General features: G+C 35.8%; 1 protein-coding gene across 1 annotated transcript in view; it reads right to left on the bottom strand.

Annotated features, from left to right (window-relative positions):
• The window catches only part of IQCM (IQ motif containing M), a 431659-nt gene that overhangs the window by 291605 nt on the left and 114576 nt on the right, over window positions 1-25478 (bottom strand). Inside the window, 2 exon segments of the mRNA XM_062198888.1 lie at window positions 5188-5312; window positions 14279-14298. Of these exon segments, the coding sequence (XP_062054872.1) occupies window positions 5188-5312; window positions 14279-14298 (145 nt within the window).

The raw sequence follows: 25478 nt of genomic DNA, 5'->3' as shown, positions 1-25478 counted from the left end.
CAAAAAAATCCTGGAAACGAAAGAAAATGACAGTTACAGAGTTACAGCAAAAGCAATATTAAGAGGAAAGTTTATAGCAATTACTGCTTATATCAAGAAATTGGAAATGCATCAAAAATGATATAACAATGCATCACAAGGACGTAGATAAACAACAGCAAACAAAACCCAAAAGTAGTAGGAGAAAAGAAATAATTAAAATTAGAGAAGAAATAAACAAAATTGAAATTTAAAAACAAAACCACACAAAAGATCAGTGAAATAAAGAACTGATTTAAAAAAAAAATTGGAAGACTCAAATTAAGTAAACTGATATTAAAAGGGAGATGTTACAATGGATAATACAGAAATCAAGAGAATCATTAGAAATTATTACAAATAGCTATATGCTAACAAATTGGAAAATCTACAAGGAATGGTATATTTCTGGCCACTACAATTTACCAAAATTGTTGCACAAATAAAATAGAAAACCTAAATAGACTAATAACCAAGACATGGATTAAATCAGTAATAAAGACCCTCCTAATAAAGAAAAGCCCAGAATCAGAAGGCTTCACTGCTGAATTCTACCAAATATTTAAAGAAGAACTTATCCTTATTCTTCTTAAACTATTTAAAATAATTAAAAGGAAGTGAGTTAGTCCATACTATTTTATGAGGTCTGTATCACCTTAATAACAAAACCAGAATGACACAACAAAGAAAGAGATGTATAGATCAATATCCCTGATGAACATAGATGAGAAAATCTAAACATACACACACACACACACACACTAAAAAATTACTAGTTAACAATACATCAAAAAGAACATTCACACAGAACAAGTGAGATTTATAACTGGGATGCAGGCAGGGTTCAACAAACACAAATCAATGAACAACAAACATCCTATTAACAATTTGAAGAGTAAAAACCATATGATTACTTCAATAGCTGCAGAAAAAGTATCTGATAAAATAAAACATCTTTTCATGATGTAAGCAATTTGGGTATAGAAGGAACACACCTCAATACAATCAAGGCAATAGGTGTCAAACCCACAGTCAGCATCATATTGAATTGGGAAAAGCTGTAAGCATTACCACTAAGATTCAGAGCCAGAGAAAGATGCACACTTCACTATTACTATTCAATATAGTTCTGAAAGTTTTAGCCAGAGCCATTAGACAAGAAAAAGAAATTAAAGGGATACAGTAAAGAAAGGAGGAAGTCAAATTATCACTATTAGCAGATGACATGATCCTATACATAGGGGAACCAAAAGACTCCACCAAGAGACTATTGAAACTCATAAGAGAGTTTGGTTAAGTGGCAGGATATAAAACAACACACAAAAATCAATAGCATTTGTACAAACTGCTATGGCTGAGAAAAACTTGCATGACCAGTCTAATTAACGAGAGCTATAAAAATTTAAATGCCTTGGGAGAAGTTTAATCATGGATGTAAAAGATCTCTATGATGAAAATTACAAAATGTTAAGGAAAGAAATAGAAAAAGTTGCAAAAATAGAAAATTTTTACACATTCATGAACCAAAAGAATCAATATCATCAAAATGTACTACCAAAAGCAATTTTCAGATTCAATGCGATCTGAATCAAAATAACAATGATATTCTTCTTACATCTAGAAAAAATGATGTTAAGATTCATATGAAAACACAAGGATCCTGACACAAACATAGCCAGAGGCATCAAAATACCAGATTTAGAGACATATTACAGGACAGTTAAAATCAAAGCATCCTGGTACTGGTACAGAAATAAACATTTGGACCAATTGAACAGATTAGAAACCCCAGAAAATAATCCACTCATCTACAACCAACTAATCTTTGACAAATGAACTAAAATACTGCCTGGAGAATTACATTGCTTCAATAAACAGTGTTGGGAAAATTGGATCTTCTCATGCAGAAGTATGAGAAAAGAACCCTATCTTACACCCTACAGTAAAATCAATTCAAAATGGATCAAGGATCTAAATCTAAGACATGAAACCATCAAATTACTAGAGGAAAACTTTGTAAGACATCGACATAGACAAGGACTTCTCAGATGAGACAATGGAAGCACAGACAACAAAGCAAATATAGACAAATGGGATTATCTCAAGCTAAGAATTGTCTGAACTGTGAAAGAAACACTCAACAAAGTGAATAGATAGATGACAGAATGGGAGAAAATATTTGCAAACTACACATCTGATAAAGGATTACTATCCACAATATTTAAGAAGCTCAAGAAACTCAGCAACAACAAAACAATCCAGTTAAGAAATGGTCTAAGATTATGAACAGGCATTTTTCAAAGGATAAAATATAAATGGCCAACAGACATATGAAGGGATGCTAAGGATCACTAACCATCGGGAAAATGCAAAGAAAAACCACAATAAGGTTTCACTTCACCCCAGTTGAATGGCTATCAACAAAAAGCAAAAAATAATAAATATTGGCAAGGAAGTAGAGAAAAAGGAAGCCTAATACATTGTTGGTGGGGATGTAAATTAGTATAATCAATTGAAGACAGTATGAAGATTCCTCAGATATCTGAATACTGATTTACCATATGACCCAGCTATTCCACTCCTGAGAGTTTACTCAGTTGATAAGGAATCAGCATATGGAAGAGTTATCTGCACCATGATGTTTACAGTTCAATTCACAATACCTAGATGTTGAATCAACCCAGATGTCCATCAACTGATGACTAAAGAAAAAATATCACACACATAAATACACACACAGAGAGAGAGAGAGAGAGAGAGAGAGAGAGGTGGAATACATGTCACACACACATACACACATCCTGGAATACAATTCAGTCATAAAAACAGAATAAATTCCTGTCTTTTGCAACAAATTGATGCAACTGGAGACCATTATGATGAATGAAATAAGGCAGTCTCAAAAATACTATGTTTTCTCTGAATTGTGGAAATTAATATATAGAGTATGAAAAAGTAACATATAATTGAAATTGACATGTTGAGATTTGATTATTGTTTATTTCCTTTGTATATACTCTGATGACCAGTGGTCTTTCTACTTTTTGTTCATTGAATTCTTTGTTTAGTAGAGGTTAAGCTTGTGATTTTTAAGAAAAATGAAAATATGTTATCACAAAAAATTAAAAAATAAGAAAGGAAGAAGGAAGAGAGGAAGAGGGGGAGATAGAAGGAAAGATAGTGGGAAATATTACCATATTCTTAAAACACAAAATTCTTAATACTCAAAATCTGTACTCTTTATACAAATAAATCTAAAAAAAAATCAGTCATTTCACTCTTAACTCAGCATCTGAGTTAGGCACAAGTCTACTAAAGAATTTTCAAAAATGACAAAAATAAGAAATGATTTTAATAAATAAGAGTTATTATTTTTGATATTTCACAGAAGTGCCAGAAAATCTAATTAGATGATAGAATCCTTCAAGTAAATGTTGAGACTTCTGACAGTACACTTGGTATGAATCATAAAAATGTACTGAAATTTCCAAGTTAAAGGAAGAAATTATGGATTTTTACAAAATTCATTTATTCCAAACCAGCTGAACAACATTTCCCAAAGAAAAACAGTAAGAAATCCCCTATATCAAATCATTCTACGTTCAAAATGAACTGATATAAAGAACTTAATTTATATTTTGAAAATCTTTTTAATTTCTAAAAAAAAAGATTCTATAAAACAAATGTTTGTCATTTTTATGAGATGAAGCAACATGTATGCTTAAAAAATGTGTGACCAGTAGCTATTTTCTTCTCACTTATATTGGGCTGTATTTATGTTGGGTAGTTCAGAGTGGGGGCTAGGAAGCCATAAATTTCAACAGTTCACATGTGTTCTTTGAAGCAGAGAACAAATACAGTGCAATAATTTATGAGATCAAATTCTATTTTCTTGTAATCCTTTACTTTCAAGCCTTAAGGTCAGACACACTGTTTTCACTAAGGGTTAAGAAGATAAAGTGACTGGGTGGCTTCTTCCTTTCCCAAGGCAAACACACACTGATGGAAAAAAGGTCTATGTGGCACTTGGTGATGATGGGTCCCTGAATATCTCCGCTCTCATTTACTTCCATTTTTCTTTAGCAGGCTAAACTTTGCCACACTTTGGGCACCCGCAAGTATTCTTTCTGCTATTGGAATGCTTTCCCCCTGCACCTTGCTGTCCCTCTCACAACAAGAATACATAAGCATGACACCGGCTAGGGTATTCCCTTGATATCCTCACTTTGCAGTATCCCTGGATGGCAGATTTTCTTTCAGGAAAGCCTCTGTGACCTCCAGGGCCTCAGCTACACAGGAAACTAACCACTTACAGAGGGCAGTCTTGCCTTGCTGACAAATAATAAATAAAAGTTGTTTCATTCTCTTATATGTTCCCAGATATATATATTTTTAATCACAGCTACATCCCTCCAGGTTTTGTTCCAAGATTGCTTCACAAGTTATCATAAAGTTAGCAAAACTTTTAGAGCAGAGTTACGATGAGAAATTACAGCAACAAAGTTGGACATAGTGGTCGTTCCCCTCTGACTGCAATGTAATACTAGATCTTTATGTTATTTGAGGGATTTTGTCCACAGGTTTCACCTTAGACAAATATTAACTTTCAAAACAATGAAGGCTATAAAGATTTCAGTACTTCACAGCCACAAAAAGTAACTTTAGTAACAGTTTCTTCAGGATGCAGGATTTCTGTGTTTTTTTTTTTTAATTACATATAAAGAAGTTTTAGGACCCCTGCACCACTGCTTAAAATAAGTGGAATTTCTAATACAATAAACATGTGGTAGCAGAAATTATCATTGCAGTATCAAGACATATAGAGAATTATTAAATTATAATTTAATAAGAACAAAAAACCAAGGTACAAAATATATTTAAAAATATATCCAGGTTAAAAGGATTTTTTTAACCTGAAGAAAGTATATTCATAGTGAGTTTGTTATTTGAGCAAATTAAGGTTTGGTAAGAGTACGCCAGTTATGAAGTGTACTCTGAAGCAGAATGTGTTACATTTCTCTCTCCTCCAATATAATTAAAAATACAGGTTTCCTATACCCTTGTCTCCACTTTTCTTTTAACAATACAGGCCTCCTCTATTCTCAGTTTTCTGGTTACTTTTTCTTCTGAACTGATTAAACATATTCAGATCAAGAGGACTTATTTTACACCTATCAGGATGTAGACATCAGAAAATACAAGTGTCTGGGAGGGTGTGGAGGATGTGGGACCCTTCTGCATTGCCAGGGGGAAGTAAAACGGTACAGCTACTGTGGAGAACGGTGTGCTGATTCCTAAAACAAACAAACAGAAATATAATATTAAACAGCAACTCCACTTTTGAGTATATACCCAAAAGAGGTAAAAGCAGGGATTCAAACAATATCTGCACATCCATGCTTACAGCAGCTTTATTCAAATATCCAAGAGGTGAAACAACCCAAATGACCACTGATGTATGATGGATAACCAAAATGTAGAAGATGTATGCAACTGAATTTTTTCAACCTTAATTAAGAAAGCAGATTCTAACAGATAATACAACATGGATGAGCATTTAAGACACTATACTAAATGAGATGAGCCACTCACAAAAGAACAAATACTCTACAAGTCTGCTTATAAGAGGTACCTGGAGGTGTCAAATTCAGAGACAGGAAATAGAATACCGGTTGCCAGGAAATTGGGAAAGGGTAAATACAAAATTAGTGTTTAATAGGTATTATGTTTCTGTTTTAAAAGACAAAAAAGTTCTAGAGGTGAATGTAATCGCTATTCAGCAATATGAGCGTACTTACTGTTGCTGAACTGTACACTTCAAAACAGTTATAATGGGCTCTGATGTTGTGGTGCTACCAACAGTTCGAGTCACAGCTGATCTGATTCTGATCCAGCTTGTTGCTAATGTACCTGACAGTATCAAATGATAGCCCAAGTTCCTGGGGCCCTGACACCAAAGTGGAGTTCCTGGCTCAGCTCTGGCCATTGTGGGCATTTGAGCAGTGAACCATAGTATACAAAATCACTCTACCCCTTTCTTTCAAATAAAATGAAAATAAATGATTTTTTTTAAACTTTTACTTAATGAATATAAATTTCCGAAGTACAGCTTATGGTTTACAATGGCTATTCCTCCCCATAACTTCCCTCCCACCCGCAACCCTCCCCCTTCCCACTCCCTCTCCCCTTCCATTCACATCAAGATTCATTTTCAATTCTCTTTATATACAGAAGATCAGTTTAGTATATATTAAGTAAAGATTTCAACAGTTTGCCCTCACATAGCAACACAAAGTGAAAAATACTGTTGGAGTACTAGTTATAGCATTAAATTACAATGTACAGCACATTAAGGACAGAGATCCTACATGATTTTTTTCAAAAAATTGATTAATTTTCTATGCAATTTCCAATTTAACACCAAGTTTTTTTTTCATTTTCAATTATCTTTATATACAGAAGATTGATTCAGTATATACTAAGTAAAGATTTCCTCAGTTTTTAAAATAGTAAACTTACAAAAAAGTTACATAAATTTCAAAATTTTAATTTTTTTTCTTTAAAATACTAGTTGGGACTTTGTGCTTTATCCTTTCTAACTGTGTTAGTGTTTTAAAGGAAAAACAAATGGGAACTCCCTTCTAAAGAAGCCATTTAGACCTCCAGTGGTGAAAATTCAAAATGCCATGAGCAATGAATTCAATTTAGGTTGAGTCTCTCTACCTCTTCTTTTTTTTATTTTTTTATTTTTTTTTTACTTTTATTTAATGAATATAAATTTCCAAAGTACAGCTTATGGGTTACAATGGCTTCCTCCTCCCAAAACTTCCCTCCCACCCGCAACCCTCCCCCTTCCCGCTCCCTCTCCCCTTCCAATCACATCATGATTCATTTTCTTTTTTTTTTTTTTTTTATTTTTGACAGGCAGAGTGGACAGTGAGAGAGAGACAGAGAGAAAGGTCTTCCTTTTGCCGTTGGTTCACCCTCCAATGGCCGCCGCGGTAGCGCGCTGCGGCCAGCGCACCGCGCTGATCCGATGGCAGGAGCCAGGTGCTTCTCCTGGTCTCCCATGGGGTGCAGGGCCCAAGCACTTGGGCCATCCTCCACTGCACTCCCTGGCCACAGCAGAGAGCTGGCCTGGAAGAGGGGCAACCGGGACAGGATCGGTGCCCCGACCGGGACTAGAACCCGGTGTGCCGGCGCCGCAAGGCGGAGGATTAGCCTACTGAGCCGCGGCGCCGGCCCATGATTCATTTTCAATTCTCTTTATATACAAAAGATCAGTTTAGTATATATTAGGTAACGATTTCAACAGTTGCCCCCATATAGCAACACAAAGTGAAAAAAAAATACTGTTGGAGTACTAGTTATAGCATTAAATAAGAGTGTACAGCACATTAAAGACAGAGATCCTACATAATATATTTTTTTAAAAAATTAATTAATTTTCTATGCCATTTCCAATTTAACACCAGGTTTTTTTTTTTTTTCATTTCCAATTATCTTTATATACAGAAGATAGATTCAGTATATAATTAGTAAAGATCTCATCAGTTTGTACCCACGCAGAAACACAAAGTGTAAAAATACTGTTTCAGTACTAGTTATAGCATCACTGCACATTAGACAACATCATGCTGAGTGAATTAAGCCAGTCCCAAAGAGACAAATATCATTTGTTTTCCCTGATCGACGACAACTGAGCACCAAAGGGGAAACCTGTTGAAGTGAAATGGACACTATAAGAAACAATGACATGATCAGCTCTTGTCCTGGCTCTTGATGTACAATGTAATACTTTATCCTTTTTAGTATTTGCTGTTGTTTTTGTTGTTGTTGTTCTAGTACTAGTGGTTGAACTCTGTAATTAACACACAATTATTCTTAGGTGTTTAAATTTTAACTGAAAGGTGATCCCTGTTAAATTTAAGAGTGGAAAAAGAGAGGGAGGAGATGTACAATTTGGGACATGCACAATCAGTCTTGTCCCAAATGATGGAGTTAGAAATGTGCCAGGGGATTCCAATACAATCCCATCAACATTGCATGTACCAATGCCATCTCACTAGTCCAAGTGATCAATTTCAGTTCACATTCGATGGCTCTGATAGGTCTAAGAATTAAAGGGATCACACAAACAAGACAAGTGTCTGCTAATACTAACTGTTAGAATCAAAAAGAGAGAGAAAGATCCAACATGGGAAATGGGATACACAGCAGACTCATAGAATGTCAGGCGTCCTAAACAACACTCTGGCCTCAGAATCAGCCCTTAAGGCATTCGGTTCTGGCTGAAGAGCCCATGAGAGTATTATAGGCATGGAAAGCCAAGACACCCTCGAAAAGAAAAAAAGAAGAAGACCTAAATGAAAGATCTCTGTGAGTGAGATCCCAGTGGAAAGAACAGGGCCATCAAAGAAGGAGGTACCTTTCTCTGAAGGGAGGAGAGAACTTCCACTTTGACTATGACCCTATCGGAATAAGATCAAAGTCAGCGAACTCTAAAGGCTTCCATAGCCCTGGCAACTCATGACTAGAGCCTAGGGAGATTACTGACGCCATGAACAGGAGTGTCAAATTGTTAAGTCAGCAACAGGAGTCACTGTGTACTTACATCCCATGTGAGATCTGTCCTTAATGTGTTGTCTCTCCCTCTTCTTTATTCTTACATACAAACACACACATACATACACACACATATGTACACACTCATATAGTTTGTTTACGGGTAGGATGCAAGCTTTATTTACTTCTAACTAGACTGATCACAAGGTCTATTACTGTTCACCTTGTCTTCACTTCACTACACTCTTACAACAGGTGCACCATCCAAAGCATCTATTATGTCAAAGCCACAGACCATTCCCTGTTGTGCTCCTTACTTTTCACTCAGCAATGAATAAACACTCTCAGTCCCCCATTTGGAGCTCTCCATATTCAAGTATACCCTTTGCCAGATTCATTCCTCAGGGGAACATATTTCAGTGTACTTTTTCACACAACTAGCAGCAGTCTCTACATTGTCAGGGTAAAATAGGGCAGAGCTAAGAAGCCTAGAAGGTGCTTAGAGGCTTAGAGGATTAATTCTCTCACCTTTCCTGGAAGATAATGAAAACAGCCTTCAATGGACATGTTTATTAAGTATATGTATGTATTAGAAATATGTATCTCAATAGCTGGAGACAACAGTATAGACATACACTATGATTAATAAATATTTTATGAAAGTGAGTTACAAAGACTGCTATCATTTCAGGAAACACAATGTTCACATAATTTCCTTGTCTACATTCAAAAAATTTCCATAATAACACGCACATAATTTCCCTATGTAAAACAGAGTTGCAGTAATTTAGTTTTTGTAAATTTCACTCACAATGAATTTAGCAACTAAATCTAAATATGACATAAATTGAAAGTTTTGGTTTACAGGAAAAATTTTAAAACCTTAATATGATTTTAAATGATTGATTAAAACTTTTCAACAGATTGGGGGGGGAGTTTTCAACATATTTCAGTTGTCTAATGATGTTATGACCTGAACACTGTCTCCCACAAATTACTATGTGGAAGTTCTAATTAATCCCTAACATGAATTCATCAGTTATGGCATTTAAGAAAACAATGAACGTTAAATGAGGAACTTAAGAGTGAGGCCCTAATCTGAAAGGACTGATGTCCTTAGAAGAAGTAAGGGAGACACCAAGGATGCATGCACGCAGAGGAAAGACCATGTGGGGACAGGTCCCTGTTCCACTTCCAGGTCACAGATTCCCATGCCCTGGTTTACAGGGTCCTCAATAAAAACACTATAAATATGTGGTCATGAAATTGTCCTTGAACTTTTTAATTCTTCAATTATGCTTCAAAGAAACTTCTTCATTTTCCATCAGCATTATTATATTTTTGTTGATAGTCTACAAACCATTAACCAAAAAAGTTGCTCTACTAAAACAGTTGCTCTACTATCACATTTGAGGCAAACCATGTGTTGGTCACTTTTACATTTTGAAGCTGAGATTATCCAGCAAGATGTATATAACACAATAACAGAACTAAAGCACTGAACAGAAAAAAAGCAAATATTTCACTAGAGAATTTCTAAGGAATATAATAGATCCACAGTGAAATCTCATGTTTTCATCAAATTCAATCCAATAATTTTCTGGAAAAATGGTAATTCAACTCTATGCCCAGCTTTACAAATACTTACCATTTGATAACCTTGAAACATTTCTAATGGTCCAGGGATATTAACCCGACTGGAGTCCTGAGCCAAATAGACAGGCCTTATTGACACAATTCCTCTCCAGTCATAGAATGCTTTGTCTGTTGAAAGTATTGATACAGGTTAAACAATATTTACCCAGGGAAATGCACACACAGATCATATTCTTAATGTTACAAAGAGGAAAGCACACCATGTTTATGGGTTCACTATTCTGTATTAAAATCACATCTGTCACCTAATCCAAGAGAGATGAAGAAGTGGTAACAGTGCATAGAGATATGGCTACTTGGTACAGTAGAGCTTCCATATTTTTATTGCATACAGCATGCCCATCAGAAAACTAAGAGGCTCATTCTCTTCAATCTCTTCTCTCTAAGAACACTGACCTTTTTAATAGCATGCTTAAAGTAAAATCCCATTTGTAAAGAGCACTTAGAAAAATAAAAAGAAACCCCCTCTGTTATATGAGCACTTTAAAAGAAAATTCAGAATTATTATGAAGGCACAAGTTTTGAAATTGCCAACTAAATTAAATTACTAAAAGTGTTTAAGGGGAACAGGTTGAAAGAGCTAAAGGTTAGCCAGCATACATGCACATATTTTTTCCGTCTCATGGCAGTTGTCTCATGGGATTTTTGCAGTAACCTTTTCCTTTTTAAATAATAGGGAGATTCAAGATTTATTTGTCCATTTATTTCTCAGAAATATTAATTATTTTTAAAAGAGAAAAAGTCAGTTCAATCCCCCCATCCAAATGAATCAAACTATTTTCACATTTCCAATTTCCTTTCTAATAGTTATTCACACACATATATTTTTTTCCTGAAGCTATTCACGATGCTTTCCCTGTAGCATCAACAATGGACCAATTTCATATAAATTTAGAGAAAATGCAAAAGTAATTAATTCTCTCATTTAATTGTTTCTGTTTATTTATAGAAACATAAGTTGAGTGTACTAGAGGGAGGCAATGGAGAAATATAAAATAATAAAAAGGCCAATGTTATCTCAGAGACTTCTGAATAAATATACACACAGCCTAACCCATATTAACTTCATATGTAATTTCTTTTATTTCAATCAAAAGAGTCACTGCTATCTATCAAAAAGGCAAAATCTTCAGAAGAAACAATATAATAAATCATATATTTTATTCATGATTCAGTGTAAATACATGAAATCAAATGGAAGCAAATGCCAGTAACAGGGGTCTTACTATCAGTGTCCAAGAAAATAGCAAGGGAAAGGCCATATGATTTCAACTGGGGACCTTTATAAGCCCAGCAACTTATAAACAGATAACACAGGAATTATTAGAGATTCGTAAGCCTTCACATTTCTTGTGAAGCTTTCTTGACTAGCTAAAAGCATGTTCTGACTCACCAGGGCTCTTCCTGACCTACCCACTTCCCTTAACACAGGAAGGGTTCTCACATATTTTAGGTCACTGTGCTAGTCTTTCCAATCTCCTTGTTATATTTATAAACTCTTCCAGGATAAGAACAGTATCTTACTTGGACTTGCTCTATGTTCCTGGCTCATTAACTATACAAATACTGATGAATAAGTGCTTGTCTCATGAGGTTAAACCTGAGAGTCAAGAAGGAATCACCCTGACTGCTGAAGAGTTCAATCCAATATGAAACCAAAAGTGAAGCATCTTGTTTTTATAATCATTTTCAAATATCTTATTCTTGACCCAAGGAAAACAACATTGTTTTATCCAGTATACAGGCATCACACTTAAATGAAGAGGTAACTTTCCTATGTTAAAAAGCAGTAAAGCCTCCACACACTGATGTATGCTAATAACTCCTCCTCAGAAGCCAGGCACAGAATGTGACATGCAACAAATTCCAGTTTATTCCACAAAGTCAGTACAAAGTTAGAAGCTGATGGTCTGAAAAAGACTAGAGTCACATATCAGACTAAATCTTTACAAATCCTTGCCGGAGTCAACATTCTTCCCAGATAATGACACAGAGAAATGAAGATTCTGAATGCCACTTGTCTGTATTTGTGCCTGTGTGTGCATGCATGAAAGCTGTATATGGATAGGTGGAGAACAAAAGAATTCTCATCAGTAATCCCTTTTCAGCTAGCAGGACAGAATAAAACATTCTGAGATTAAATAAATCTTGGGCAAAAACAATATCGTAACTTGGAATCCAGCCAAAATGATCACATCAATTTAACAAGGAGTTATAAGTTTAATAGTAACTATCTTTGAATATAAAAACTTCTGTTAAATAGCTACTCATACTAATGTCTTCCTGACTTTGCATTACTGAATACTTATTTTTTGACTTTCTTTTTAAGAAATAGTATTGCACAACAAGTTTACGTCCCTTTCTGTCTTCTTCATATCTTATTTGCATATTTAGGCTTAAAAGTCATTCAGTTGCTTTGTATCCTCCACAAAGCTGAATACAATGGTGCACTTCAAGCATGCACGCGTGCTTGTGGGGGGGGGGGGGGTGCACAGATGTGCACGCTCCTGTAGCTGAGAAGTGATTTGGAATCATTTGAAGTCCGAAGACCTGAAGTGTAGGCTCTATATAATGCAACCAATGAAAACACCTTCAGGAATAGAAAATTAGCTTTTAAATTTCTACTGTTCTTCAGGACCAAATATTTTTCACCAGACCACCATCTTCCTTCACTTTCTAGCATAATCAGAACTTTTACAATAGTAACAGTTTAGAAATACCTTTCAGCAGGAGATGGTTTTTTAATTTTATCTCCCATCTTAATTCAAATTTATGTTCTGAACAATGAGCCAATCATCTACACAGGTAGGCAATATTTCTAAAGCCTAATAAGCATAGTAATTTTAGAAAATTAAATTATTCAAATGACTCACAGAAAGATTGTGTATCTAAGGTAAGATTGCCAGGGAAAGAAAGTAAAGAGGAAGGAAGCAAAAAAAAAAAAAATTGTCAGCTAGAATTTAAAAACATTCACCACTTCTCTAATTTTTGCAGTGACACACATTTCCTCCACACTTCAAATGAACAGATTCGTTCAATGCACTTGGACATCAACAATAGACTCAAAGACAATAGCAGTTTGTATTTCAAATGCACTGTTTCAGAAAACTACAAAACTGAAAGCTCTCAAAAATACACAACTGCTTCCAACAGAGCTGAAGAAGTCCCAGGGAAAATGGGATGTATCTTTATTAGTTTATGAAAAAACTAAAGACACCACTGGGTTCAGCGGTCCCCTGTCCCAAGAGTTTCTTTTATGCCAAACTCATTCTGTTTCCCTTTTATCAATTCCCTTGTATCAATTAATTCTTCAAGTTAATTGCATATGCAGTTTTAATATGTAGGTAATTACAAACAATTAATGGTTAGGAGACAGAATTAGCAGTTTTTAGTTTGATTATCTATATAATTAAGAGGGATGGTAAACTAGGGTTGACAAAAAGCATCTTAATCATTTGAATAATCAAATCCCAGAAACTTACTTGAGTGGCTAAATTCCATCTGTAAATATTAGTTTAAATTTTAGAAAAATGACTGAAATATCCATTTAACTCTGTTCATGTGTTAAATGTATAGTACAAAAATTTACAAGGTATATATTCTAAAATTACTTAACCCACCTTCTCTGTTTAAAATGAGCAGACTCTAAAAGGATTCAATAAAAATAAAAATTTAGGCAGGTGTTTGGCTCAAAACTTAAGTCACTTACATCCCACATTAAACCGCCAGATTCGATTCCCAGGCCCTCTGCTTCTAATTCAGCTTCCCATTTACCACTACCCTGGGAGGCAGCACACGATGGTTCAATAAATTAGGTCACTGCCACCCACATGGAAGACCCAGATAAAGTCCCACCTCCTGACTTCCATCTGGCCCAGCTCTGGCTGATGCAGGCAATGTGTGGTGTGAACCAGCAGATGGAAGATATGTGTCTGCCTCTATCTCTCCCTGTTTCCCCTGCTCTAAAATACAAAGAAAATAAATAAATAACTTTTGAAAATTAAAAAAAAATGTAGGGAATCAAAAGTTTTCTCATTACCTCCTTCATGGCTGACACACCTAAAAATTAATAAGAGAAAAGCATAACAAATGTATTTATCAAACTTCCTACCTCTCTCTGTATCTCTGCATTCAAATAAATAAAATAAATCTTTTTAAAAAATATTCAGAGACCATTATGCTTAGTGAAAAAAGCCATTCCCAAAAGGACAAATATCATACATTTCCCTTGATTTATGATAACTAATATGCACACTATGAGCTAAATTGACATTTTTTTTTTTTTTTGACAGGCAGAGTGGACAGTGAGAGAGAGACAGAGAGAAAGGTCTTCCTTTTGCCGTTGGTTCACCCTCCAATGGCCGCCGCGGTAGTGCGCTGCGGCCGGCGCACCGCGCTGTTCTGATGGCAGGAGCCAGGTGCTTATCCTGGTCTCCCATGGAGTGCAGAGCCCAAACACTTGGGCCATCCTCCACTGCACTCCCTGGCCACAGCAGAGAGCTGGCCTGGAAGAGGGGCAACCGGGACAGGATCGGTGCCCCGACCGGGACTAGAACCCGGTGTGCCGGCGCCGCAAGGCGGAGGATTAGCCTGTTGAGCCACGGCGCCGGCCCGCTAAATTGACATTTTGAGAGTTATTTTTTAGCCCTTGTCTATACTAATGAGGAACAGTGGTTTTTTCCACTTATTACTTGTTGAATTATTTATTTAGTGGAGAGTGAACAGTGTGATTATAAAGTAAATTGAAAGTATGCCATTTAAAATTTAAAAGAAAAATAAGAAAAGAAGGAGGAGGGAGTTTGGTAATGAGGGAGTGAAAAAAGGGTGGAAAGTGTCATTATGCATCTAAAATTACATAAACTATATGAAATTTGTTTATTATATAAACTATATGAAATTTGTTGCCTCTATATAAATTTTAAAAGTCAAAAAAGCAATGACATTTTCTAGGTCTAAGTTTTCCAAAGACAGAGTTTTATTATAAATATTAGCGCTCATTAATTGCCAGATATTTTCATAAAACAATAATAATACTATGCAAAGATTTTAAAATGTTCAAAAAGAATAATGAATTTATGGTTCATTATAGATTGTTAACCTTTAGCTGTGAAACAATCCTCTAGAATCTCATTAAAATACTATAATGATAAAGAAAAAATGAAAATCCTAAGTTTTCAGATATTTAAGTCTAATCATTCATCAGTTTATAGATAAAGACAAAATCTAAGTATAACAATGAGAGTGAGGAAGTAATCAGTGATTCTTACCTCATAATTTAATCCCACTCCCCAACGACAATGATAGAAAGAGGCTTAATATTGTCCAAGGTAAAAAATATAGAAAATTGGGGCCAGCGTTGTGGTGTAGCAAGAAAAGCCACTTCCTGCAGTGCCGCATCCCATATGGACACTGGTTCTAGTCCCGGCTGCTCCACTTCCAATCCAGTTTTCTGCTACTGCCTGGGAAAGCAGTAGAAGATGGCCCAAGTCCTTGGGCCTCTGCACCTATGTGGGAGACTCAAGAAGTTCATGGCTCCTGGCTTCAGATCGGCACAGTTCCCGGCCATTGCAGCTATCTGGGGAGTGAACCAGTAGATGGAAGACCTCTCTCTCTGTCTCTACCTCTCTCTGTAACTCTGTCTTTCAAATAAATAAAATACATATTTATAAAAAAAAGGAAAAGAAAATAGGTTATATATGAAAATTTGACAGTGATTATCCTGGTTTAGTAAAATATTAAATGATTGTCATTTTTGTGCTGGTGTTCTAAATTTCCTAATCTATGCTAATTAATCACAATTAATTGTTATTTTAGAGGAAATAGGTTATATATATTCATAACTTTAGATAAATAGTCAAAATTATGAAAGAAAAGTCTAAAGAAAAAAGTACAAAATTTTAGGAATGTTTGCCATCTAGGCAGGCATTAGACTGAGAAAAAAATTTCTTCTTTTTTTTATTTTTATTTATTTTATTTTATTTTTTTTATTTTTGACAGGCAGAGTGGACAGTGAGAGAGAGACAGAGAGAGAGGTCTTCCTTTTTGCCATTGGTTCACCCTCCAATGGCCGCCGCGGTAGGCGCACTTCGGCCGGCACACCGCGCTGTTCCGATGGCAGGAGCCAGGTGCTTATCCTGGTCTCCCATGGGGTGCAGGGCCCAAGAACTTGGGCCATCCTCCACTGCACTCCCTGGCCACAGCAGAGAGCTGGCCTGGAAGAGGGGCAACCGGGACAGAATCCGGTGCCCCGACCGGGACTAGAACCCGGTGTGCCGGCGCCGCAAGGCGGAGGATTTGCCACTCCTGATGAAGATGAAAGTTTGTATAGACTTTCAGGAAAGTGTTTTGCCATTCATAAAAAAAATCTCTTAAATGCTCACATTTTTATTGTGATACAAGTTGCTAGGAATTTTCCCTAATGAAATCATCTGAAATGTGACTAAAGATTAACAATGGTATTTATTATAACATTATTTAACAATTATGCATGGGGCTGGCACTGTGGGACAGTGGGTTAAAGCCTCGACCTGCAGCTCCGGCATCCCATATGGGCACTGGTTTGAGTCCTGGCTGCTCCACTTCCAAAAATACAGCTCCCTGCTAATGTGCCTGGAAAAGCAGCAGAGGATGGCCCAACTCCTTGGGCCCCTGCATCCATGTGGGAGACCCAGAAGAAGTTCTTGCTCCTGGCTTCAGATCATTTCAGCTCTGGCCATTGGTGGCCATCTGGGGAGTGAGCCAGCAGATGAAAGATTTCTCTCTGTGCCTACCACTCTCTCTAATTTTGTCTTTCAAATAAATAAAATAAATCTTAAAAAAACTGTGTAGAAAAGAGTTCACGTACCTAGCCTGAAACTGATTCTTATACAGACCTGCAGGCAAGGTTGACCTTTCTCAGGCATCTTGGAACTTGGCAGGTAAACGGTCCCCTATGCTGATATAAAGTGTTTGCCAAATAAGGTCTCAAGACATCTAAACTTCTTATGCAAGCAATATGGTTTATGTTGAACACCTGCTTTCCTCCGTGAAGCTGGAATGTTGGTACATGTCAGGCAGAAGGTGCCTCTGTGACCAGACCCTAACCGCAGTTTGGATGCTGTATCGAAGAGCTTCCCAGGAATGCAGTACTTTACCCATGTTGTCCTGATCACTGCTACAGGAATTAGGTGCATTCTGGGTGACTGTAGTAGGTGAGGATTATTAGAACCTTCCTCCTGCTCTCTCTGGACTTCCTCCCTTGAGCCTTTCCAAACTTCACTACTTCTGCTTTGTATTCTTCCTCTGTAATAAATTTGAACCATAACAATTATATCTTGAGGACTGTGAGTTCTGCAGGCAAATCCTCAAATCCAGTGGTGTTCTTAGTGACTTCGAACACAAAAGTAAATCAGAAATGACTGTCCTATAATGGGAGATTGGCTAAGCCAAATTTCAGTACATGATGCAATGGATTATTTTTGAACAACGAAAGTTCACATGAATGGTTCCTCACTATAACTGTAATATAAAAATTAAAATCATATGTCTAAATTCCCTAATTATATACATCAAAAAATCCATAAATAAAATTGTGTCAAAATGTTAAAAGTGATACCTTCTGGTTTGATCACACATTTTTCTGTCTTCTAATCGCCCCTTTTGTTCTGAATGGACTGCAAGAGTCCATGAGGCCTTAAATACCTGCCATACATAGCCACCTTCTGAGGGAGAGTTATCATTATTTTCCCCATACCAGTTATCACAGGACTGAAACTATGGTTTACTTGCAAACCTAGATTTGCTATCTATACTTTAAAGAATTATATTAGGCAGCAGTCTAATGAGCAGGTGAGACTAAAGCAAAAATACATGAATTGGATATGAAAGATTAGATACATGGGATATGTCTTATAAAAATTCTGCTCAGTTTGGTCTCCATCCCACATAAAAACAATTTGATTCAATCAAATCTTACACCTTAAAGGCGTAAATGCTAAGTGAACTAACAGATGCAGGTCATTTTAGCTAAGATGGTAATTTTGTACAGTCTCCACTGAAGCTGGCTGATTATCCCTGTTAGGAAAAGAGTTGCAGATTGGTGCCTCCTCACACGGGGCACTAAAATTTTAGGAAAAGAGGCACAGAATAGAGAGGAGGCAGTGTACGAATTTACAGCCAGACCGAAATTATTCAGAGAAAATAAATCTGTAGAGGTGGGTGACCATCTGCCTATGTGAACATTCATGGACCAGAAGGCAGAAGGCCCCGACCCCCAAGGGCCGGGCCTTTTAATATTTTAGGAGGCCTGGGGATGGGGGTGGGGGTGGTGGGCAGCAGGCAGAGGGGAATTTCTGGAACTGGTCTTTCAGATCTTCAGAGCAACTAGTCTTTCAGGTGACTGGGGGCTGTGGGGTATGAAGACTATAGGGTGTGAGACCCAAGTGAGATTCAAGGGCAAGGAATGCATTCCAAAGTTTATCTCCTTTGGGCAATGAGGGAGAATGGCTGAGGCTTATGTCCTTGTTCCATCAACCCCAGCACTGGGAAATCTGGAACTGAAATGACTGTGAAAGTGAAAGGAATGACTTTACATAGTGCCTTCCATATATTCTCTTTCAATAAGAGAAATGGGAACATTTGACTTTCCAGTTCTTTTTTTTTTTTTTTTTTTTTTTTTAAGCAGAGGTACATAGAGGAGAGAGACAGAGAGATCTTCCATTGGCTGGTTCACTACCCAGATGGCCACAAGGCCAGCTGGGCCAGGCTGAAGCCAGAGGCCATAAGCTTCATCTAGTTCTCCCATGTGGATAGAAGGGGTCCAAGAACTTGGGTCATGGTCTGCTGCTTTTCCCTGGCCATTAGAGAAGGAGCTGGAATGGAAGTGAAACAGCTAGGACACACACCGGCACCCATATTGGATGGTGGCACAGCAGGCAGCAGCTTTACTCGCTAAGCCACAAAACTGGCCCCTGATTTTCCAGTTCTGCAATGAAGATGTCTTTGTTTTATTATGTGTAAGGATGGTTAAGCTTTACAAAACCAAAACTATTGACAAAATGTTTAGTCACAAATCCTTGGCACCTTATTCACAGGTTATATATGAGCTAGAATTACTGTGTGAATTCTAGAATGAACTGGTCTTTTTAGAAAACAAAAATAAGAATCTAATCCCATAAGCAAGATTTTTAATTTCCTTCCATCTGTCTTTGATGATTGGTTTATCAGAAGACTGAAGTCCATTAATTATCATTATCTTTGCTAAAAGCTCATTAAAGTAATACATTCAAGAAAGGAACAAAGACTTTGGTGACAAAAACAAAAGGATAATTACAGAACAGAATTCCAGCCCTGCCTGTGTCTGTATACTCACTGCAATCATTCCCCTCTATTCTTCTCTACCCTCAGTCATATCAAGGAAAGAATGAGCTCATCACCTTACCAAGTATAGACTGCACAGTACTGGTGGGAGCTAAACTAAACTTCAGGCATAGGATTGTGGAGAATTAAATAAAAAAATGCATGGAAGGACTAAGAAGCTTACAAGCTCCAAGTCTACAAAGCTATCGTAAATATCACATATAAATATAACAAACAAGATTAGGGAAAAGAGCTAAGGTAAAAACTTGCATCACTATTATCAGCATTTGTTATTATTGAGTTTAAGGATTAGCTCATTTCTACCTTTCCTTTTCAGTCTCTTCATCTAAAAGAAAGCAAAGATGAAGCATACATGGGTAGTTACACTTATTTTAAGGATAAAATTAAGGCCTGAACATATGATTAAAATTATGGATATTAATGTGTTAGATGTTATCTATGAATCTCAGATAGCCATGTGGATTCTGTTTCCATTATTACTAATAAATGAAAATTGACTGTACTAATAAAATATGTCACAGATGCTCTGTCTTCTCCCTCCTACACACCAATAGATCAAATTCAACAAAATGTGGTTCTTTTGAGAAACATAGCATATATTATTTTAGTAGGAATTTTAAGAATAGTTGAGGACAAAATTAAGTTTATTTCTCAATCTACCTTACTAGTTTTACCAGCTAACACATCTACGAATGCGCCTTTCCTCCAGTAACTGCTCCACTTGCCTTAATCTGAAACAATGAGGCCCATATCCACACATTTCCCTGTGCTTTGGACTCCCATAACACTCCTAACCAAAGCAGAGCCACTTTTAAGATCAAGCTGAAATACCATCATCTTTTTCCTCTCTGCTCATAAAAGTATATTGGAATCAAAGAAGCATAAGTGCATGATCGCAAAGAGAACTCTGAATGCACTCTAATTAATAAAAAGCTGTGTAATTCTCAAAATTTATTTTTTCTTTTCAGTATTAAAAGCCATCTGCTTTGCAATCACCTCACTGATCATGACACAGCAATGTGGAAGGCCATGGAGTCAGGGAACTACTAGACCTTACCACTAGGATGGAACACATGTCACTGCCTTGCTTACCTGTCTTTCTGGTCTACCTCAGCCACACTATTACAGGTTTTTATAAGTAATAGTTGGTGTCTAAATACTTTGTATTCATATATACTTACTATAGCTAAGTGGTCATTTTTTTTAAAAATTAACAATAAAAATATTTAATATTTTGTATTCAAAATTTATGAAGCAATTATAAACCTAATAGCAAAGCCAGACAAGGTTGCTGCAAGAAAAGAAAATCACAGATCAATGTCCATGATAAACATACTCTTAAAAAAATACTAGCAAATAAAATCCATCAATATATTAAAAGCATAGTATCATGATCAATTGGGTGTAGGCCAAGAATGCAAGATTGGTTCTACATATGAAAATTAACCTGGGTAATTCACCATAGTGACATGCATCCAGAAAAAAATCAAGTAATCATTTAAATAGATACATTACAATGTTTCATAGAGTCAATACCCATTTGTGATTTAAAAAAGCTTTTACTCTAGTTTATGGCGCCAGTAACCACCCTAGGCTCTCGTCATGAGTTGCCAAGGCTATGGAAGCCTTCCAAGTTTGCCGACTCTGATCTTATTTAGACAAGGTCATAAAAGACAGAATGAGGATAGTAACCAATGATCCTAAGAGTGGCATTTACCAGGTTTGAACAATTATACAGCATAAAGTGGGGAAGAGGACCTTTGTTGGGTCAACAACAGGAGTCACTGTGCACTTGCTCCTCATGTGGGATCTCTGTCCTTAATGTGCTGTACATTTTGATTTAATGCTATAACTAGTACTCAAACAGTATGTTTCACTTTGTGTTTCTATGTGGGTGCAAACTGTTGAAATCTTTATACTAAATCGATCTTCTGTATATAAAGAGAATTGAAAATGAATCTTGATGTGAATGGAAGGGGAGAGGGAGCGGGAGAGGGGAGGGTTGTGGGTGGGAGGGAAGTTATGGGAGGGGGAAGCCATTGTAATCCATAAGCTGTACACTGGAAATTTATATTCATTAAATAAAAGTTAAAAAAAAATAAAAAAATAAATAAGCTTTTACATAAAACCGGGAATATAAGGAAACATCCTTATCCTACAAAGAGAAGCTATAAAATGTCAATAACTAATATTATAAATGGTAATAAAATGTTGAATTTGTTACTTAAAGATTTAAAACAAGATGCCTATAACCACTACTTCTTTTCAGCATTTGTGCTAGGCTTCCTGATTGACTAAAACAAGAAACAGATAAAAGGCTTAAAATCTGGAAAGAAAAAAGGTAAAATTGCCTTTATTCACAGATGATATGACTATGTATGCAGAAAATCCTAATGAATCAAAAAACTAATAGAAAAATAAGTGGATTTAGTAACATTACAATGTACAAAATCCATTACAACTCACTTACATTCTATATAGTAGCATGAATGATCAGAAAAAGGGATTAAAATCAGTATCAACTATAATCATTTTTAAAATTCTAAGTTTTAGACATAAATTTAACAAATACCATGAAAGAACTTTATGATAAAAATCTAAAACACTGCTAAGACAATAAAAACCTAAATAAATGAAAAAATACTTTATGTTCACAAATTAGACTTAATTTTAAGAATGCTATTCTATATTGTTCAATTGTCATATAGAGTCAAGGCAATCCAAATTAAAATCACAGCAGGATTTTTTTCTGGAACATGACATAGTAAATTACAAATGTACCTGAAAGTGCAAATGCAAAAAGAATACTTAAAACAATCTAAGAAAGAAAGAAAACCAAGAGTGCATACCAGACATGGCCTCAAAAATATACATAAAACTACAGTACTATGATAATATGGTATTAGCAAAAAGATAAACAAAAGATCAATGGAACAGAGGAGGCTGTTCTGAAAAAGACCAGCACATAAAATATCAAAGACAAAGGTATCAAAGCAATTCAATAGAGAAAGAAAAACCTCTTCCACAAAAGATGTTATCTTAAATCATACACAAAAATCAGTTTGAGATGGATCATAGGTCAAAATATAGAAGCTTAAAAAAAAGCTATCAGGAAAAAACAAAGGAAATCCTCAAAATCTGGCACAGGCAAAGATTTTTAGAGAAGACCCAAAAACCACAAGTCATAAAATAAAAACATCAAACATTGGATTTCATCAAAAAATAAAAGCTTTCACCCATAAGAAAAGAGAAGAAAGAAGGAGACAAGTTACAGATGGTGAGTAAGCAATCACAACACATAACAAAAGACGTAGAATATAGGGATTTCCACAACTCAATAACAAAAAGACAAAGCACTCATTTGTAAAGATGGCCAAATAACACAGACAGTTTAAAAAGATAAATAAATGGAAAATATGCATGTGAGAAAGTCTCCAGTATCAATAATCACTGATCATCAGGCAAGGAAATGTAAATTGAAATCTCAGTAAGATACTGCCTCGGAAATGACTAAAATGAAGGAGACTGACAACAGAAAATTCTGGAGAAGATGAGATGCAACTCAAATGCTCATATATGCTGATGGGTGTGTCAATATCTCCATTTTGGAAAACCTTTTATCTCTTAATTAAGCATATATATAATCCAGCAATTCCACATCCACAAGTTAATCCAATATTAAAAAAAAATGCTGACACAAATGCTTGCACAAAAATGTTACTAGGAGTTTACTTATGATAGTTAAAAACTAAAAGTAATCCACAGGTCCATCAACAGGACACTAGATTTACACATTGCAATACATTCAAACCATAGAATACTATCCAGCATAAAGAATGAACTACTGATATATGTAAAAATGACAAATCTAAAAAACATGCGAAACAAAAACAGTTATATCAGAAAACATACAAACTGTGATTCTGTTTATATGCAACATTTCAATATTGGCAAAACTAAACAACAATGTGTGTGTACCTGGCAACCAGCAGGGACAAAGAACCATTGTGAAACAAGAAGGGGCTGCAACTGGCAGCACTTGAGCAAGCATGTGATCCAGGGATTTTACCAGAAGGAAAAAATCCATGTTCCATACTGACACTGAGTCTAGATCTAGGAGGAGTGACAGGGGACTGGCACCCTGGTAGGACTCAGAGGTGCCCCTAGCTTCTCAACATATCACAGGCTCCAGGGCTCAAACAACCTAGGCATCTGGTTTTGGAAAAATCTCTGCCTATTTGTGGACCAGAAGAAACCCTACAGGTGAGGAGAGAATGCTGAGATATATTCCAAGTCTTAAGAGCAAAAAACTATCAACCCAGAATACTGTATCCTGCAAAGCTCTCATTTATAAATGAAGGTGAAATAAAGACCTCCCATAACAAACAGAATTTCTCACCTTTCATTCAGCATTACAAAAGATGCTTAAGTTTATGCTACATACAGAAACACAGAAAGACAGTCAATCACTATGAGAGAATGTGAAGGCAGAAAATCTCCCAGTAATAGTACAAAAGAAATCCAAAGTAAAAATAGGAATATTTACAGAAAAATGGCAGGGACAAATTGTTACTTATCAATAGTGACCATGAACATAAATGGCGTAAACTCCCCAATTAAAGATACAGGTTGGTTGAATGGATTAATAAATAAGACCTATCTATTAGATGCATAAAAGGAACTCATATCACCAACAAAGGTACACACAGACTGAAAGTGAAACGATGGAAAAAAGATATTCCATGCTAAAAGGAAAGCAAAAAAGAGCAGGTATAGCCATCCAAAAATGAGACAAAATAGACTTTAACAAAAAAACTGTTAAAAGAAACAAAGAAGCATAACATATAATGATTAAGGGATCAATTCAACAGGAAGATGTAACTATCATGAATGTAAATGCACCTAATGCCAGGTTGCCTGGCTATTTAAAACAAATGTCTAAAGGGCAACATAAACTTCAAAACAATAGTAACATCCCACCTTTCCTCAATGGTCAGATAAACCAGAAAGAAAATTAACAGAGAAACAACAGAGCTAATTAACACTATTGGCCAAATGTACCTAATATCTACAGAACATTTCATCCTACACTTGGGGAATACACATTCTTCTCATGAGTGCATGGAACTTTCTCTAAGAGAGACCATATGCTAGGACATAAAGGAGTTTCAGCAAATCAAAAAAATCAAAATCATACAATACATCTTTTCTGACCACAATCAAATTAAGCTGGAAATTAACAACTGAAGAATCTCTAGAACATAAAAAACACATTGAGACTGAACAACATGATCCTGAATGATTAGTGGGTCATAAAAGAAATCAAAAGAGAAATCAAAAAATGCTGGAAACAAATGAAGATGACAATAAAATATATCAAAACTTATGGAACACAGCAAAGGCAGTTTTAAAAGAGAAGTTTATAGCAGTTGGTGCCAACATCAAGAAATTGGAAAGACACAAAATAAATGAGCTATCAATGCATCTCAAGGTTCTAGAAAAACAATAGCAAATCAAACCAAAAGTTAACAGAAGGAAAGAAATAGAGACCAAATAAACAAAATTGAAACAAACAAACAAAAAAAGATCAGTGAAATGAAGAGCTGTTTAAAAAAAAAAAAAAGGAAAATTGATACATTATTGGCCCAACTGACCAAAAAAAGGTAAAGACCCAAATCAATAAAATCAGAGATTTCAAAAGAAATCTGACATCAGATACCATAGAAACGAAAAAGAATCATCAGGAATTACCTCAAAGAGCTATATACCAATAAATCATAAGATCTAGATGAAATTGATAAATTCTAGGACACATACAATCTACCAAAATTGAATCATGAAGACATATAAAACCTTAACAGACTACCAAGACAGAGACTGAA

The sequence above is a fragment of the Lepus europaeus genome, chromosome 8 (assembly GCF_033115175.1).
Source record: "Lepus europaeus isolate LE1 chromosome 8, mLepTim1.pri, whole genome shotgun sequence".
In the NCBI taxonomy this organism is placed as follows: Eukaryota; Metazoa; Chordata; class Mammalia; order Lagomorpha; family Leporidae; genus Lepus; species Lepus europaeus.
The sequence above is the reverse complement of the archived record's forward strand: the minus strand, read 5'-3'. Positions and strand labels throughout refer to the sequence as shown.